This window comes from Homalodisca vitripennis, unplaced genomic scaffold (assembly GCF_021130785.1).
Source record: "Homalodisca vitripennis isolate AUS2020 unplaced genomic scaffold, UT_GWSS_2.1 ScUCBcl_2817;HRSCAF=7924, whole genome shotgun sequence".
Taxonomy (NCBI): Eukaryota; Metazoa; Arthropoda; class Insecta; order Hemiptera; family Cicadellidae; genus Homalodisca; species Homalodisca vitripennis.
Genome location: NW_025778929.1, coordinates 44,152 through 60,090, shown reverse-complemented (window position 1 = coordinate 60,090; position 15,939 = coordinate 44,152). Strand labels below are relative to the sequence as shown.

The 15,939-nt window shown below is 33.6% G+C and overlaps 1 protein-coding gene across 1 annotated transcript; it reads left to right on the top strand.

Moving 5' to 3' along the window:
• Positions 1-1,564: 1,564 nt before the first annotated feature.
• On the top strand, positions 1,565-14,968 carry LOC124372269 (pollen-specific leucine-rich repeat extensin-like protein 3). The gene is made up of 6 exons (XM_046830650.1): positions 1,565-1,833; positions 4,671-4,797; positions 5,813-5,929; positions 8,198-8,404; positions 11,926-12,051; positions 14,963-14,968. The coding sequence occupies exons 2-6, from the start codon at positions 4,783-4,785 to the stop codon at positions 14,966-14,968; spliced, it is 471 nt and encodes a 156-aa protein (XP_046686606.1). The 5' UTR covers positions 1,565-1,833; positions 4,671-4,782.
• Positions 14,969-15,939: the final 971 nt, after the last annotated feature.

Genomic DNA, 15,939 nt, shown 5'->3' with positions numbered 1-15,939 from the left:
ACACAGCATAATTAATATTTGCTAAAAACATAAATTTAAAAGTAGGTTTTTCCTTAAAGATATAATTTTCTTATCTGGGTAAAGTCTGTGCTCAACTGTGATTCCAGAAAAACTTAAACAAGAAGTTTTGTTGCTCTTAAGTTTAGTCTTTACTTTCAAGACTATAAATTTATTGAACAAATTGTTGTGCTGTCATAAAACAATGTTTACATAGAACAGTTCAATATTTAATAGGCTTGATTTTTATATAATAGTATAGATGGTGACACTATAAAAGACTGAAATAAATAGTTAACCCTAGAACTGGAATGCAATCCAGTTAAATCAAATAGCAACAGCGGGTATCCAAAGTGAGCCATCGGCACATTCAAGACATCAAGTCAAGATGGCTGTGTGTTTTAATGCACTACTATCGTGGGAGTTAGCCTAGGAGTTGCGGGTTCGATTCCCATGCCTGATGTTAGGGATTTTTGCGGTCTGGTGTACACTTATGGTGGCACTGGTCAGTGGAAAAGCTGGTGGGAGGCCCCACCTTAAATTAACAGTGTTTGTCTTGGGTGGAAGTTGACGGAATCGATAATTTTCTTATATAAGTATACCAGACCCAAAACACCTGTTTTTTCATTTATTTGTCTTTACTATTTAAAAAAAAAACTTGATTTATGTTTATTTTGTGCTGTGCGATACAATTATTATTAAATCATGACCATAATAATAGCTTTTTAGTTAAATAACTAGTTATACCACAATAACACCCAAATTGTAATGTGCATAAGTCCTTACTTACGGCAAGAAAAATATTCGTTGTAAAATATGACGTAGCTAGTTCTAAGGTTAAATATATGATTTGAAATAGGGGTTCAATTTTATATAATAAATACAAACCCCTTAATAACTTAAGATTTACTTTGTTTACTCCATATAGAATCCAAGTTAGTTTTGTATCCAAATGAATTTCTAAAAGTTGGAAGATACACCATTTTTCATATTATTGAGCTTAAAATAATCATCTTTGTTTTGTTAGTATTTAATGTTAATTTATTTGCATGAAACAAAATGTTGAAAATATAGTCATGTCCATGTACAAGAAAAGGGCAAACTAAACTATCCATGAATAAATTTCTCTCAGTTTCATTCATTCCAACATTTCATAAAATAATTTAAATCTTGTCATTAATAGGCTTGTAGATTGTTTTTATTTCTCAAAATGTCATTTTTAAAAGTCAGTATATTTTTATCAAAGCTAGCATAAATTTATTTGCAATGCTATGAATTCTTTAGTGTCATGCATAATTTCTGATACTGAAATTAAACTTAAATCAGATTTAATCAATCCTATTAATACCGCTTTTTTACTAAAAGTGGTGACTTTTAGTCTCTTTGTCTTATAGTCTGATGCTGATATAAGTATTATTTTTATATGTCTGATGTTTGTTTCTAGTGCATCAAGCTAAAAAAGATCAAGAAACTGTTGTGTTCTAATTTACAAATGTATATAATTCCATTCTAAATGCAACAAACCATTGCAATTATAGTGGACAAACCTATTATCTGATTTTGATAAGCTTTTATTCTAATTCTCTAGTAATTGTTGCAGAGTGAGAGTCCGAGCAGAAAGAGGCGACGGTTGTCTCATCATCAAATTGTGGAGTTGGCCCCCACCCCTCCCCCTCACCCTCATCCACTACCTCATCCCCATCCCCATCCTCTTTCCCATTCCCATCCTCATTCCCATCCTCATCCCCACTCTCATTCCCACCCCCATCATTCTAACAGCTGGGAAAGACACCAGCGTGCTGTGAGGCACCAACAACCCTCCCGCAACAGGGGAAGGTGAGTCTAGTTGATAGAAGGGAATGAAGGGGCAGTAATCAAGGTCTGTCTGACATGTAAACATAAACATGGCTCAAGTCATTTGTAAAATTAAAAACTTTGAGTTAATAAAATGAGTTAATTAACTTACTGTTATTTTAAAAGAATTTGGTTTCATTGCTACTCAAAAAATCTTTTGTCATGAAAGATACAAAATTTTGTATACACATGTTTGCTGCTGAAAAAAAATATATGGTTCTACAAGAAATAATAATGATAAGAGGGTTGTCCAGAATGACTAACATTCTGAAATACAAAATTAACAAAGGGGAAGAAAAAACCGGCATTATGTATATTTTAAGGCTACTTTTCAATTTAATCCACGTTCAACTTGAGGCACTTAGAGTAGTGTGATTATAATTTTTGATCCCAAATTGAAGAAATTCGCCGCCTGAGATCTTAAGCACTAGTCGGACTTCATTGCTTGAAAGAGGTGCTAGATCTTGGCTGTATGGAGGATAATCAAATGTCTCACCCAAAATCATCCAAGAGCTGTCGGGTATGATTGACTGTGTGTGGACGTACATAGTCATAGGGAAACATAATTTTCGAGCTCAGTTTTTCCTCTGTTTGTGTTATATTGCCCGTCATAGTTTCCACAGTGTTTCAAAATACCTTTTTACATTAATTTTTTAGCCTTATTCAAGGAAATTGGTATTAGGTACTCAAGCTTCTCCACACAAATTTTATGAGCTAAACTTCCTGAAAGTTTGGAGAAAATATATTAACCCTTTAAGCGTCATGAAAAATTAGACCTGATCTTTGATAAAGTTACAATTTTTTTAAAATTTCCAACGTGTAAAGTTAATTTTTTTTTCCTTTCTGTATGTCAAAATAGAGTTATTTAACGGTGAATAAAATTTGTTTAGCCCTTTTTTGGATTTCCTAGGCTAATTTTTAACTTTTGAGAATATCGTAGAATAGCAGTGTAGTTGTCACCAATATTTTTTTATTTATTCCGTAAGTATGGGAATGAAACACAGTTTTATAGATAAACATATACTATATTACAAACCAATAAAATTAGAAAAATACAAAAGTAGACAAAGAGTGTTTATTTGGTGGCGGGCTGTCACAACTGGCATTCGCGCGCGTCTCCCGCAAACCACTGTTATCGCGTGGACTTTGAACCTTCTTATCGCTCGGCAACTTGTAGGACAGCCTTGTGGGGCTTGAATTATGTTTCTTGCTTTCTAATAACATCCTTATGACCGTAATAAAATATAAAAAAGTTTGGGGTTGACCAAGTAATTGCTCAAAATTACCGAATCTTCAAATTCCGAATCGTCTGGATTTGCCATTCACATGAATAATGGTAAAAAACACTAAATAAATACTGGAAACTGCTGTATATAATACGAATAATTTACTTTAAAAAGAATAGGACACAACAGAAAATTAGCGATAACCAAAATACATATGCGTGTACCGGACGCTTCCCACTAACTAACTGGCTAGATGCCTTGACGGGAGCTCCCGTCAATGACTTTGTGAAAGGCACGGGGCCACGCCCGCTAGACAGTGTTTTGGCCAATTAGAAGCAACTGCCACACCATTGTAACAGAATTCGAGGCGGGGCAACCCGTCTGTATGTCGCATGACTACTAGAACCATCTAGCAGCAAAATATTCAACTAACATAGCAGTAAGAAAATAAAGAATGCAAAAACGCGGATCCACGGCAATGACGTTTTGAGCTTGTAGTGGCCCTCCGCGGATCCGCGTCAATAACGCTGGAAAGGTTAAAGGTTTAAGTGATCTCATTCTCTGTGGTTTTCATGAAATTTTCTTAACAAGTCTTCAGTATCCAGGCTAGATTCAGTACCACTGCGATCCTCTATGTGAACATTTTTGTGACCATTTTAAAAATCAAACCACCACTGATTTTCATGTTGTATTGCTTATTTGAAACTAGTCACAATGAGCTCAAATTTTTTCTGGCTACGTTACTGGTGTGTTTCATTAAAGTAAATCAATCCAATTGTAAAACTATTTATTTTAATAAGCAGGTGAATTTTGAATTTAAATTTATCTAAAATTATTTACTTTTGCGAAACTATAGCAAAATTATGAACAATGAATCGGTTGCTTATTTATTATTGACACTATCCTTATGTAACTAAAATGAATAAAGGTATAATGAATAATAAGGTAAACCTTGATAATAGAGAAAGCATTATAGAATCACAGTAACATTCTTCTACTCGTCAATGGCATGTTTTGTATTCAGTAATGTTTATAATATTTGTTGATTTTTTTCACATTTGCAACCACACTGGTTTTATGGTAATGTCTTCCAGGAAAAAGTTATTAATCCAGCAACTCAGAGCTCAGTTATTCAGGTGATTGTATTTGAATGTGATGTAGAGCTTAGTTCTTGTTATTCTCTTAGTCGGCTTGTATGGCTAAGATTTGTAGGTTGGGTAGTATAGGTGATATGACTAGATTGTATAGCATTCGGGCCTCAGCATATATCAGCATTGTCAATTATTTTTTAATTGATTTTTTTTAGTATTGACCACTACTTTAATATAGTTCATCATCAGTGGATTGTAGTGAATCAGTTTATATCTTCCAAATTACAATTAATTATCAACCTCTTGTAGGTGTACTACAACATTGTTAATGTATAACTAGTCTTGTGGTTTATTACATAATGTGGTCTAAACCGACAAGGTTTAAACTGTTGTAAGACAGGTTAGTTTTATCTAATGATGACAAATCATTATAATAGTAATCCTGCTTAGTAAGAAAGGAACCACAGCTTCTTCTTAATAATAAAATATGTTTGTGTTATAGCCCTCCAATAAGGCGGCCATGCTACCGAGATTGGAACTCTGAAGGTTTCTCGCTGAACCATCATAGTTTCCTGCCCAACCCACACCAAGCTCAGCCACAGCCCACTGTAGTCATGGATGTCACACAGGTAACATACCTTAAATAATATCAAAAGCTATATTTAATTCCTTAATCACAATCTATATTTGTATTAAAACATTTGATAAGACGTTTTTTTCTTACCAGTTACTTTTTACCTAAATATTCTGATTCAGTTTAATGGTTAATTACTTCCTTCTGTTGAATATTTTTGTAAAGTTGATTAATCATTGCTTTTGATAAAAGTTGATGATAAAAATGGTCATTCATCAATTTAAAACTAGAATATATATATTCTTTTTTTATAAGGATATAAATTGACAGACATGCTGAGAAATAATGTTTTCTTGTTTCTGTATATTTGTGATTTTGGTAGTGCCTTTTTAAACATTTTCCCCAAAACTTCTTAATACAAATTATCAAGCTAAGATTTAAAAAATATATTATTGCTTTTAAATTGTTTTTAAGTTTATAAAATGAAGACAAACTGTGTAAGTAACAGATTTATTAGTAATGCTTTTCAAAAGAAATTAGAACTTCAAAGTATTTTCTAATATTGTTCCATTTTTAATTATTCTTGATTATAAAATAATTAGTACATTTTTTTAAATAGGTTAAATGGAATAATATGTTTTACTCTTTTTTAGCTTCCCTTATAAATAATATCTGATAATGTGATGTAAATTCTCTTTTTTCTCATTATACTACAATTATTCCGATGTTACAACAACAATAATTAAGAGCTGTCTGTAGTGATACTACCTTGAGATTTCCCTCATAAGAATAGTGTTAAACTTCATGCACTTTTACACCCACCCATATTTTTGATCATAGCATTATGGGAGACACCTCATTTAAAAAGTTTAATTAATACGCATCCAAAAATAAAAATGTATACAATAAACAATGAAGTACAAAAAAAGTGAGTTTTTTTTTAACTTATAAATATTTAAAAAACTAAAAACCATTTGATTACAAATATGAATCTAAAAGTGCATGAAGTTCAACATTATTCTACAAGATGGCCACCAGCACAGCCGGCTCTTAAGCTTGGTATTTTATAGGTGCCGGTCACGTTACCTCTGTCACTGTACTCTACACCAATCACTGTGTGTCAGGCCAACACCACTCCACCCTCCCCCTGTCTCTACAACCCTCCGCAGTTCAACCCTACATGTCAGGTAACTGCTGAAGAAATAAAGTAAACCTTCCCATATGCAGCACTCAAATGTACATAACCTTCAACATCTGGACTAATTTTCTGTTCCTTCAGTTTTAAACTGGATATTACTAAACTATATTGGGAATTGCATTGTTGAACATTCAATAGAGACTACTTGTTATCTTGAGTCCTGCTACTTGTTGTCGGTATCGTTCCAGTTCAGACCAGTTTGAGTGTAAGGACTATTATAGATGAGTCCTATATTATTACAATACTATAAACTTATTTTAACTAACATACAATTTATTTATGCAAGCAGGCTCTTTGGTGGCTTCAACATAATTCAATGTTGTCACATTATGTCATTGACTTTATTGCAATGATTTTAAAACATGTAATTATATTATATATTATCTGGGTCACATGTTTTCAAAATAATTCAGGTTTTTTGGATGTTTTACTTAAATAACACTTTTGGATGCTTGTTCATAGTTATATTTTGTTGGATCATAGATAATATTTCTTTTAGTTTTGTTTTCAAGGAATTGTGTGTGTGTGTGTGTGTATATATATATATATATATATATATATATGACCTTTCAATTTGTACGAAAAGATATTTAATACCTTTATTTCTCTAGGTAATATTGTTTAATTTCAAAGAAACTTAAGTTTTTGCAAATAATATTACCTTTAAATAAGGCATAATACATTATATCACTGGTAACTTAAGTCAAAAATAGCCAAAGCTCCCACTAATGGTCATCTAAGCTGTGATGTGAACCTCTTAACAGAAATAAAAGGAGTCAAATTATGGCTGTGACAATAGTTATAAAATTGTTAAAACTAAGTAGTTAACAATGTTAACTAGTAGTCTTCTATAATATTGTTGTTGAAATACGAAGCATATTCATAAAGTATGTGTACTGAGGCTCTCATGGCCGGATGGATTTTTTTTTTTCGATGTGTTTGCTACATTCCAGTGTAGCCTGATTCCGCCTCTCCACAACGATACCAGTTCAAGGCCAATATGTCAAGAACTGTCGATGCAACAATACGTTTTGTGAAAAATGTTAATTCAATCTCCTGCCAAGTGCAAAAAAACATAGCATCATCCATTTTCTTGTTTGGAAGGGAAAACTCTGGTTGACGATTATAATGAGTTAAAACTGCATATGGTGATAAAGCTAAGAATCATAAGGATGTGTTCAATTGGTCTCACAAGTTAAAAAATGGTTGTACGTCTGTGCATGATGATCAGAGGAGCGGAAGACCTTAAATTCTTACTGAAATTTTTGAAAAATTTAAAATGTACTCCATAATGATTGCACATCGGACTGTTAATGAACTTTCTGTGATATTTTCACAAACCTCTAGATCACTGCTATATGAAACCATCGTAGAAACCCTTGAATATCGGAAAAATGTCAGCCAGCTGGGTCCTAAAACAGTTGACAGACCAACATAAGTTGAATCGAGTGGAGGCCAGGCAAGGTGTGGAGGATTTTAGATGCTGCAATCTCCATGGAGATAAATTCCTCCACTCCATGTATGGAATTATAGTGCAGCTCATTAAGTCGGACATGCTGGGACAGCGGCTGATTCGACATATCCAAGTTAAACAGAGAACATTGAAAAAAATAAAGAACAACATGTACAAACAATACAACACTTCTATATTGAAAAAAATACCTAAAATAGACATCACAAAAAAAGTATAATACAGTATATACTGTTTAATTTATCTGAAAGAACTTTATTAATTTTCATTAGCTTTGAATGGCGTTTCCATGCCATGTGGTCATGCATCCTTTTCAATATGAGAAGCTCGGCCAGTGTTGTCTCTTCTTGTTGCTTGAAATAAACTATTAATTCGGCCAAATGAGATGCTGCTTCTGCATGGCTTATAAATGAGATATTTTCAGTGTTTTCTTCATCAGTATCCTCCCTGTTATCAGCATATTTTTCTCAAAACATATTGTAACTTCGACAGTTCTTGACATACTAACCTCGAACCAGTATCGTTTTGGCCATGAGACCCTCATTACAGTTTACTCTCTGCATATGCCTCATATATGACCATTAAAATTGTATTCTTCCATCATATAAATCCAAACTACTACAGTATTGGTATTGTAAAAAATTTCTACAAAACATAAAATGTGCATTACACATCTACAAAAAAATAAAATTTGTCATTACATATTTTGTAATTACCAAAATTTGTGTATACTTAAGTATTAATCTTTCAGTTATTTAGAATGATAGTTCAAATAAACTATTTCAGGTGCCTTCTCCATTTGGTGGCTGTCTTCCACATCATGCCCCTCCACCAGCTCACCACCATCACCATCATCACGGCGGCTACACACCCCCACCACTAGCTACTGTACCTGGCTCCTACCTGGTGCCCCCTCGCCAGGAGCCTGCTCCGCCCTTCCACCCCGCCCCACTAGTACAAGTCGCCTCACCACCCTCCATATTCATATCTGAGGTTAGTATCTGCATTTGTTGTACTAAGATCAACAGTACAAGTTTCATGTGGCCTGATATCTTGAGAAAGATTTCATCTGTAGAAAATTTGTGTAAAACATAATTTCTACATAGACAAGATTGAGATCGGTGATGTTGCAAGTCCAACCATGGGATTTGGCTGCTGAGTGTTGTTGAAGTCTATCACTTAGTTGGCGGACACAATTTTCTCTTTTGTTTGTCGGGGTAAATGTAAAAATTTCATTGCCATATTATTGTCTGTCATTCTATCTGTCAATAATGAAATGAGTTATAGACTTGAAATTTTGCCTTTTGAACCTCAGCAAATCCTGTTACATGACACGTGGTGTGGCATATTCCTACCTTGTATACTGTAACATCATAATAGAGCAGAGTAATTATCGAAATGCAAAAAGAGCCTATTTTTATATTGTAGCAATAATACTAGGCCTAACATTTGCCATCCCTCAAAATCTGCCATCCTAGGCTATAGCTCTATAACCATATGTAAGTCCAGCCCTGCTGAGGTATATTCTCTATATTTGCCAATTCACGATAATCAACAGGAATTGTTTCCAATATTGATTCTTGTTGGTTGTTTTGTGCGAAATGTAATAGTAAATACAGCACAATGTAACTTTGAGGAAAAGTCAGCAGCTCGAATAAAGAATAACATGATACAAGTGCAATTTGGTGAAGTAAAACCTAATCTGGCATGAACAATTATAACACTACTGTAGTTTCAATAAAGATAACTATCCTAATAACATTATAAATGCGGAAGTGCCTTTGTTTGTATGTTTTGCTTTTACGAGGGGTATCCAAAAAGTAAGTTTCCATTAATTATGAAAAAATTAAAAAGACTCAAAAAATAACTGAAACACATTTATTCAACTTTTTTACATCATACCTTATTTTTCTACATAGTTACCATCCCTTTCTAAGCACTCTTGGTATCTAGGAAGTAGTTTTTTTATTCCAGCATCACAAAATTCACCCGCCAAATTTTTAAGCCAAGTATCCACCTCATTTTGAAGGTCATCGCTGTTGGCAAATCGCTGACCGCCAAGGTATCTTTTCAGCTCCGGAAACAGATGAAAATCGCTAGGCGCAAGATCTGGTGAGTATGGAGGATGACCAAAAACATCCCACTTAAATTTCCTCAAAAGTTCCATTGTTGCACGAGCAGCGTGTGGTCGGGCGTTATCTTGAATAAGCAGAACCGTGCACGACAAAAGTCCGCGCCGTTTATTCTGTATTGCCCGCCGAAGTCTGGTGAGAACTTCACAATACCTTTCTGCATTTATGGTTTCGCCACGAGGAAGATAGTCAATCAATAACACTCCACGGCAGTCCCAAAAAACTGTAGCCATTACCTTTCCTGCCGACTCAAAAACTTTGGCTTTTTGAGGAGCTGCATTTCCTTTTTTTTGCCACACCATACTCTGGCGTTTGGTCTCTGGAGTTGAGTGGTGAATCCATGTTTCATCACCAGCGACTATTCTACTGAAAAGGTTTTCATCTTCATCATCAAACAATCGCAAGAAAGACTGGGCAGCAGCCATTCGTTGTTGTTTATGGGCATTGCTCAATAAGCGAGGCACCCATCTTGCACACACTTTTGCAAGCTGAAGATCTTCTGTCATGATATTGTGCACAGATGACCGGCTAACTTCAACACTTGACGGCAGTTTATCCATAATTTCATCGAGAGTCACTCGCTTATCATTGACGTCAGGTTGCCGAGAATTGGCCGGTCGGCCACTACGCTCATCGTCATGAACATTTTCTCTTCCTTCCAAAAACATTGCACGCCAACGACGGACCATCTGAACGGACATAACATGTTCACCATACACTTGACACAACTGACGATGAATTTCAACGGCAGTTTCGTTTTTGGCGGTCAAGAAAACGAATAACACTACGGACTTCGCAACTGGCGGCAGAACGCAGTGGAGTCTCCATGATGTTTGGGCAGCAACTGACTGAGAAGCGTGACAATGGGCCAGTGACCGGCGCACCTGTTGCCAACCGAACCGCGCTACATATCCCCGCCCACAGCTGCACGCTGTGTTTACGTACGCGTCTTTTTACAGAACAGGGAAACTTACTTTTTGGATACCCCTCGTACGTGTCAAATATTCAACAACCGATAGTACTGAAATTTTACATGGACCTTCTTTTGGCCCCTTTGATGAATATACGCTTATTCTTATTTCAAAAATGCCTCCGGACTACGCTCCGCTGGTCTTGTTAGTAATGAAAAATCCCATCTTGGTCTCTAAAGTTGTGAAATATTAATTGAAAGAGCCTGTCAAATGTAATAAACTGTTCTATGTAAAAATTGTTTTGTGACAGCACAATGATATGTTTAATTCCATTATTTTCAATTTGTTTTACATTTATAGTGTGTTTCTAGTTCTCTAAGAAGCAACCATTAGTTTTCATATCGTTTTTAGATTTCAGCAATTAATTCAGTACTCTAATTTAGAAATATACTTTAAAAGCTACCTTGGAAAATGTCCTAAGACATGAGATAGTCAGAATTTGACTCCGAAGACTCCCTTTAAAATTGGCAATAACTATGCTAGATGAAAGTTCACTGGACTATGTTTTTGAACTAATGTACCAATTCCAGCTCTAAATGTTTTAAAATATTAAACATATTTTTCAGTTTATAAAGAAACAACCACGTAAATAGTATAATTTAAAACTTTTAAAACCCATCTTAGTTGTAGTTGGACAGAAGTATGCTTGTCTGATCTGTGATTTATATTTTCTTGATTGGCAAACTCAACATTGGCCTCGGAAATAAAATTCACTCGAACCAGCAGTGGTCATACACGTGCAATCCCTTCTAAATTGCATGCAAAGTAGTGGATAATTGCTAGCAGTGCAGATATAAATACAAAGTATTTTATCTTTTTACTATACATTTATAGACTTTTATGAAACCTATCTTAATTGTCCTTTCCACAGAAGTAGGCTTCTCAGAGTTGTGTATGTTTATATATTATCTTAATCAGGAAAATGGCAAAATCAATTATATGGAACAAAAATACCAAGGCCGGAGCAATTTACAATGGTTATAAATATACACTTTTTAACATATTTTCTTGATAGTGGCAAGAAAGCAAACTCAACATTGACATAGGAAATATAATTCACTTGAACCAGAAGTACTCATACAGGTGCTTAACCTACTAAACTGCGGATGAAGCCGTGAGTAACTGCTAGTAAAGATATAAAGGTAACCATAGTGTAATTGTGAATATCATTTCAAAGAAAAAATAATGTTTTTAAGACATAAAAAGTATGTTAATCTCACATGGTTCATTCTCAAATTAAAAATATATCTCGGACATAAAAGTTGCTTCAAAAATAAATTGTTAGCAAATTATTAAGCAAAATATTGTGATTTGGAAATTTTTTCATTGAGTCTGTCCATTGAGGTCAGGTACAGATATATTAAAGGTTAGCACAATGTATTGTTTCTTACCAGTGTCTGGTTGTCTTTAGGTACGAGGAGCGCCACTGGATGTGCGCAGACATGCAGCAGCTCTTCCACGTCGCAACTCTGCACGGGCGGTGGAGACCTCAGTTACAAGCCCCCAGTGCGTACCAGGCTGGCTGGCTTCACCTCTTGTGAGTATCATTATTATTTTAATTTTATATAAATATCAAAGAATACAAAAAACAAAATATGTCCCTGGTAGAGATTTTATTTTAAACTCAATCATCCAACTATTCAAGAGATCATGGATTACTAACTGCTACACTGAGTAATGTGACAAGTGCAACAACAAATTTTTTTAAAGTGTTTAATCGTCCAAAATCAAGTTATTCAAATTGATTTTTAATTCACAATAGGTACAATCAGAGGATGACACATCCTTCACTCTAATATGAAAACTCTACTGCATAAGCCAGAGCCTAGGATGGCAATTCTTTGTGATAGTGACAAGGGATTTTCCTTCTGTGATATGCACAAAGATACCACCTCATCTACAATTGCAACATTGAGTGCTGTGGCAATGTTTACATTAACAGTATAAAAAGTACATCAAGTATCAACATCACATACGTTGACATTCATAATTTTCGATAATTTAACATTGTACTATGCTACTCAACTCAATTAAGTGTATTGTATTCAATAGGTTTTAAACTATCAATATGTAGGAGGTTTGCATTTTGTTTGCTTCTCTTCAGACTGTCAATTATGACTGTATTCTGACAGTCAAACGTACTTTGATCTATATGTGCCAAGAATTGGATGTTTTGATGCAAACTATTATTAAAGAATTATATTATTGTGACTGTAATACTTTTTGTTTTATAAAAGAACTATATATTTTTTTTTTTTTAAGCAAAAACATGTTAGTTTTTAATCTGGTTGTTTCAAAGTTTTAAAATCTTGTAGGAACATTGTTTATGTTCTTTTGGGCATATTTAACATCGCTTTAATGAGTATTTTTATTGAAGTAATTATATAGAAATATATGAATAAAACATGGCTCATGTGTATAGTGTTTTATATATATATATATATATTACAAGTCTGAGTTGTAGCAAATAAACTGATGTTCAATGCATTTAGGCGTGAGATATATTGTTTAAACTTTGCATGAGTATAGGAGAATATGAGTAAAGGCTGAGCAGTAGTGGGTTGCCGGGTTTTTTTATTTAGAACCTGTACACAATACCATATTTGTTTTTATATCTCAAAAGTGTGTATTGTGTTTCAATAATTACAGCCTCTTACATAGTATAGCTATAACAATCTAGTAAAATAATGCATATAAATAACAAATCTGTTAGAAAATTTTCTGTATTATTGTATCAACAAAATAGAATATGTGTCATATTCTTTACCTTATTACCGAAAAAGATCTATAACTGTCTTTTGGATGGTTGTTGTTCAATAGCTCCCCAAAGCAGAATGTTTTCAATATTTTCTGTATCAGTTTGTTTGAACACTAAAATCTCTCTGCAAGAACATTTAGTGATAATGTAATTGTAATTTTTCTTAAAAAATAGTATTTTTTAGGTATGGCTATCATAGTATTAGACCCATAACATAATAGTTTTTGTAGAAATTCTAAATACAAAAATAGTGCCATATCTATACGGGAGTACAGCAAATAGGACAGTTGAGGGTGTGAGGGGGGCTCCTATGGCCCGCCTTAGCCTCACCCAATCAGAGTTGTGCTGTGTTGTTGAATGTCCTTCCACCTGACAGATACGTACCTTGACTTAGTGATGTTCTCCGTTTTTAACATTAGCACTGTGAAAAATATGAGACCTTTTGTTAATCCGGGAGCACTCGCGCCATTAGATTGAATCTAACATAGGGGGGTTGACGCTCCTCGCGGGTTATTAGTTTCAACCTAACAGCGCGAGTGATCATTAGGAGCGATCTAATGGCGCGAGTGATCGCGTAACTGCCAGTTTAAATCCATCATCAGTTTAGTGATTTTTCTTGTTTTTCAGTTTGCTTTTGAGTTATATTTCGTAGATTGCTCTTTCATGGCTTCACAATTATTGCAAGACCATGAAAAAGCCGTTCTTAGTTGGTTGGAGGATGTTAGATTCGATTTAACAACGCGAGTTCTTGCGTAACTTCTTGCAGCGCGAGTTCTCGCGGGTTAATGAGATACTACATAAAAAGGAGCCTGAAGAAGTCTACATTTTAGTATAAGAAATAATTTCTGTAGGCTCAAAATTCAAGTAATTGTATAAATATTTGTATATTCAGTATATATTACAACTCTATATTTTTACGTAAAATGTGTTCTAACTTACTGTAATATTTTTCATCTTGTATTTCCAGACGTGAGTTTGTATACAAAATTAGTATGAAATGTCCATATATTTTTATAAATTTACAATTTATATTATAATTTTTAAACATGATGTGAAAATACATCAGATTTTATACCCATGATGTCCTAAAGCCTTAAAATATTATATCTATTTTAATAAATAAGAACACAAGAAGAATTTAAATAAGCAAACATTGCGTAGGATTTGCAATTGTTTGTTAGCTGTAAATAATTGTGAGTTTGTATTTTATATTGGATAATATTAATATGTATACATAGTGCAAACTATGTGAAAATATTTTAAGGAGAAGTACATTATTAAAGAATAAACAAATTACCTTTATATTCAATGTTATTTTACAATAACCATCCAAATATTCATATATGTTTCTATTTTATAAATTGTAAAATGCTTAAAGCATTTGACAATTTATAAAATAGAAACATATATGAATATTTGGATGGTTATTGTAAAATAACATTGAATATAAAGGTAATTTGTTTATTCTTTAATAATGTACTTCTCCTTAAAATATTTTCAAAAGAAAATGGAAAGTGTCTTGTTATTCGTCATGTTGGGGCGAATGAAGGATTTGTAAAAGAAGCTAACCAGATTTTTAATCCAAAACTATAAACCAAGATTGTTATGAGATGTTTTTACCAGGAGTGAGGCTATATAGCAACCGCACCACTGTTGGCTGGACCCTAACTGTCCACTTTGCTGCTTTCAGGTGTAGATAAAGATTTAACAAGGCTTCATATACAAATAAATAATTATCTAGAAATATACAATATTGTTTCCATAGTTTGTTTTATAATAATAACAAATGTAAAGAAAGTTTACCTTATTTTATGTATGTATTAAAATACATAAGTATTGCATTTTTTGTTCTGAGCTTGGTACAATTTTATTCAAATCATGGCATGGATTCTTAGGTGCCATTAGCTACTAAACATTTGTTTGGAACAGTAATTTGGGAAATGAGAATCGTACTTTAAATAAAAATTCCAATACAATATAATATTGTGTGATGTCATTTTATTGGTGCAAGGAAACCTCAAAATTTGGCCGGGACAACATTTTACATACAGTTATATTCCCGTTTTTAAATAACTTAATAAAGTACTACATTGAACTGAAAGGAAGAAACTGGAAATTCCTGCTTATATGGGCGTTAAAATCTGATATCTTATCGTCCTAATCTTTGTCAGACAGTAGCGTTCCAGTGTACAGTATTCTGCATTTTTCTAATACGAAGGGGTCACAATGCCCAATAACACGCAACACAGTTGTTTTAAAAAGCAATTTTTATGATATTGTTACGTTTTTTACAAACTAAATAATTCTTATGTGGGTTTACAAATAAGCAACACGATTATTAGTTACAATTAATAATGTTTATTAAAGCTAATTTACAATAAGGACAAATAATTACTTTAATTGAAAGAAATTACTATTTACAATTATTACTATTAATTACAACTCCAATAATTACAATTACTATTATTAATATTTGCTAGATGACTAAGATGGCTTCTGCAAAACTAATATTATTTGCAATCACAAATATAGCTAATTAACAAGTGGCTTTACTGTCTCTTCTGCTTAAGTCCAATTTGCTTACGTTTCCCCGGTGTCGTATCCTTCCACAGGAGTTGTCCAATACTGCGCTGAATCTTCCGGTCGATCCCACGATGCGACGATTCC